This window comes from Microtus ochrogaster, chromosome 5 (genome assembly GCF_000317375.1).
Source record: "Microtus ochrogaster isolate Prairie Vole_2 chromosome 5, MicOch1.0, whole genome shotgun sequence".
In the NCBI taxonomy this organism is placed as follows: Eukaryota; Metazoa; Chordata; class Mammalia; order Rodentia; family Cricetidae; genus Microtus; species Microtus ochrogaster.
The window spans coordinates 74,971,179-74,973,202 of record NC_022012.1 but is presented as its reverse complement, the minus strand read 5'-3'; the positions used below and the strand labels follow the sequence as shown (position 1 = coordinate 74,973,202).

The window sequence follows — 2,024 nt, the reverse complement described above, 5'->3', positions numbered from 1 at the left end:
CCCCCCCCCCGCCCCACCTTGCAAGAAATTCTTCATTTCACTAAAAGCACGCTACCACTAGAACCCTCTCCCACCGCTTGGGAAAGGTACGGGACCAACCAGGGCCCTTCCCTTCCTGCTGGATCCTCCCAGTATTGCAGCAGGAAGCAAGCAGTCCGCGGTGATAAGCTAGCTAGTATTTGTGCAGCGCGCAACCTTTCCTGTTCGGGAACTGGGCCTTCAGGTCTGGCAGGGATAACAGCCACCACCCATCCGCAGCCCCTTCCCGAAAGTAAGGGAGCCATCCCCCATCTGGCTGGAGCCGGGCTGCGACGAGAGTGGGAAGGGGGTTAAAGAGGCCAGGTGGGAAGTCGCCTGCGCTCGGACACTGCGACAAGTGCACGCACGCCGGGGGTGATGGACCGCCCCCTCTTGCCCTCCCCAGCTCTCCCACCCACCAGCCAGGTCGCGGCAGAGCGCTAAACGTTGAGTGAAAAGGAAAAGCAAGGAGTTTCCCGGCTGTGGGGTGGGAGAGGGCAGTCCGTGGGTGCTGACCTCGAGGTCTGCGGGGATGGGGGTGGGGGCCCTGGGACGGGCGAAGCTGGCCGAAGCCCAGGAAGGGCTCACCCGGAGGGAGGGGAAAGGAAGCGAAAAGAAAAGGGGAAAAAAAAAAAAAAACCATGGAGAGGAGTCGGCGCCCCACTATGGGTGCTGAGCCGAGGCAGGGGCCTGTCAGAGGGGATGTGAGGCCGGCAGCAAGCATCCGAGAGGAGGGGCCGGAGATGCCCAGGGAAGAAACTGCCCGGGCCGTGAGGAACGCAGCCGTCAGGGAGGACACACAGCGAGGGGCGACAAGGCCCGGCCGCCCTCCCCGGGGCGCAGGAACCGCGACGAGTGGCGGGACCCCCGTCGGGGCGGCAGGGAGGAAGCGCTGAGGCGGGCTCCGTCCCGGGCAGGGCTAGCCCTCGCGCGGGTCCCCCGGGAGTGTCTCGGGCCCCTGAATGGGCACTCGGCAGCCCACGGCTCACCTTTAAAGAGGTAGTCGTACTCGTCGTCGCGGGTGCCCATGGCGCGGCCGAGGAGCTGAGGGGCGGGAGCGGCGGTGGCGACGGCGGCGGGACCAGGGGGCGTCGCTGCAGGGGTAACCCAAGAGCCGAGCTTCAGCTGCCGGACCGGTGAAGAGCCCCGCCCTGGCTCTGCGTCACTTCCGTCAGGCCCCAGCCCCTCACAGGAAGTACTTCCGGAGAAATGGCGCCCCGCCCCTTAGCTAGATAGGGTGGGACGCCCAGGCATGAACTTCGCACTCTCACCCGGCTTGGGAAGGCGAACAGGGAAAACAGCCTTAAAATGCCCAGCTGGCCACAGTCCTCCGGGTCTTTGGCTTGTTCATTCTTCAACTATGTAGGGAAGCCTGCCACAGGTTCTTAGTATTTGGTTTCCGGTTAGGGGCGGGGTTTTGTCAGTATTAGGCACTCGAAGACACGGCTACTATTGTACTGGTTCCATGGTGTAATGGTTAGCACTCTGGACTCTGAATCCAGCGATCCGAGTTCAAATCTCGGTGGAACCTATTTCTTTAACCTTTTGTTGGTTATTATATTTATTTTTAATTCATATTGAATAATAGAATAATTTTGTTATATTTGCTCTGGAAATGAATCACATATAGTATTTACCTATGAAGACTTCACTAATTAGTCTCTTCAGTTCAGTAGTGTCTGCTACATGGAAACCCGGTAATTAAAACTCTTAGTCCTTTTTTAGACTTGGAGAAAGCTTGGTACTTGATTCCTTTTGCTGGAATTTTCTACACTAAGCTTCTGTTAAGGATAGGCACTTCTCACCCACTGAATCTCTTCAGAAATCTCTCGCACTATCTCCAGATGTCATTAAGAGAACTTCGCCCACCCGCCTCATAAAAAGATTCATCAAGATCTTGAGTCCTATCAGCTGGCCTACAAGCCAAACCAGGTTAAATAAATTTAACACAAGAGAACGGCAATTTTCCATTTCAGCGAATGTCAACGTTAAGAGAGTTGCCATGG

At 56.9% G+C, this 2,024-nt stretch overlaps 1 protein-coding gene and 1 non-coding gene across 2 annotated transcripts in view; one reads left to right on the top strand and one right to left on the bottom strand.

The window, feature by feature from the left end:
• Nucleotides 1-1,172, bottom strand: part of Rab11a (RAB11A, member RAS oncogene family) — a 22,877-nt gene extending 21,705 nt beyond the window's left edge. Inside the window, exon 1 of the mRNA XM_005347774.2 lies at nt 1,008-1,172. Coding sequence (XP_005347831.1) covers nt 1,008-1,047 — 40 coding nt within the window. The 5' untranslated portion in view covers nt 1,048-1,172. The remainder of the gene's footprint in view (nt 1-1,007) is intronic.
• Nucleotides 1,173-1,477: 305 nt separating this feature from the next.
• Nucleotides 1,478-1,549, top strand: Trnaq-cug. The gene has a single exon. It is a non-coding gene; the product is annotated as a tRNA-Gln (tRNA).
• The last annotated feature ends 475 nt before the right edge of the window (nt 1,550-2,024 follow it).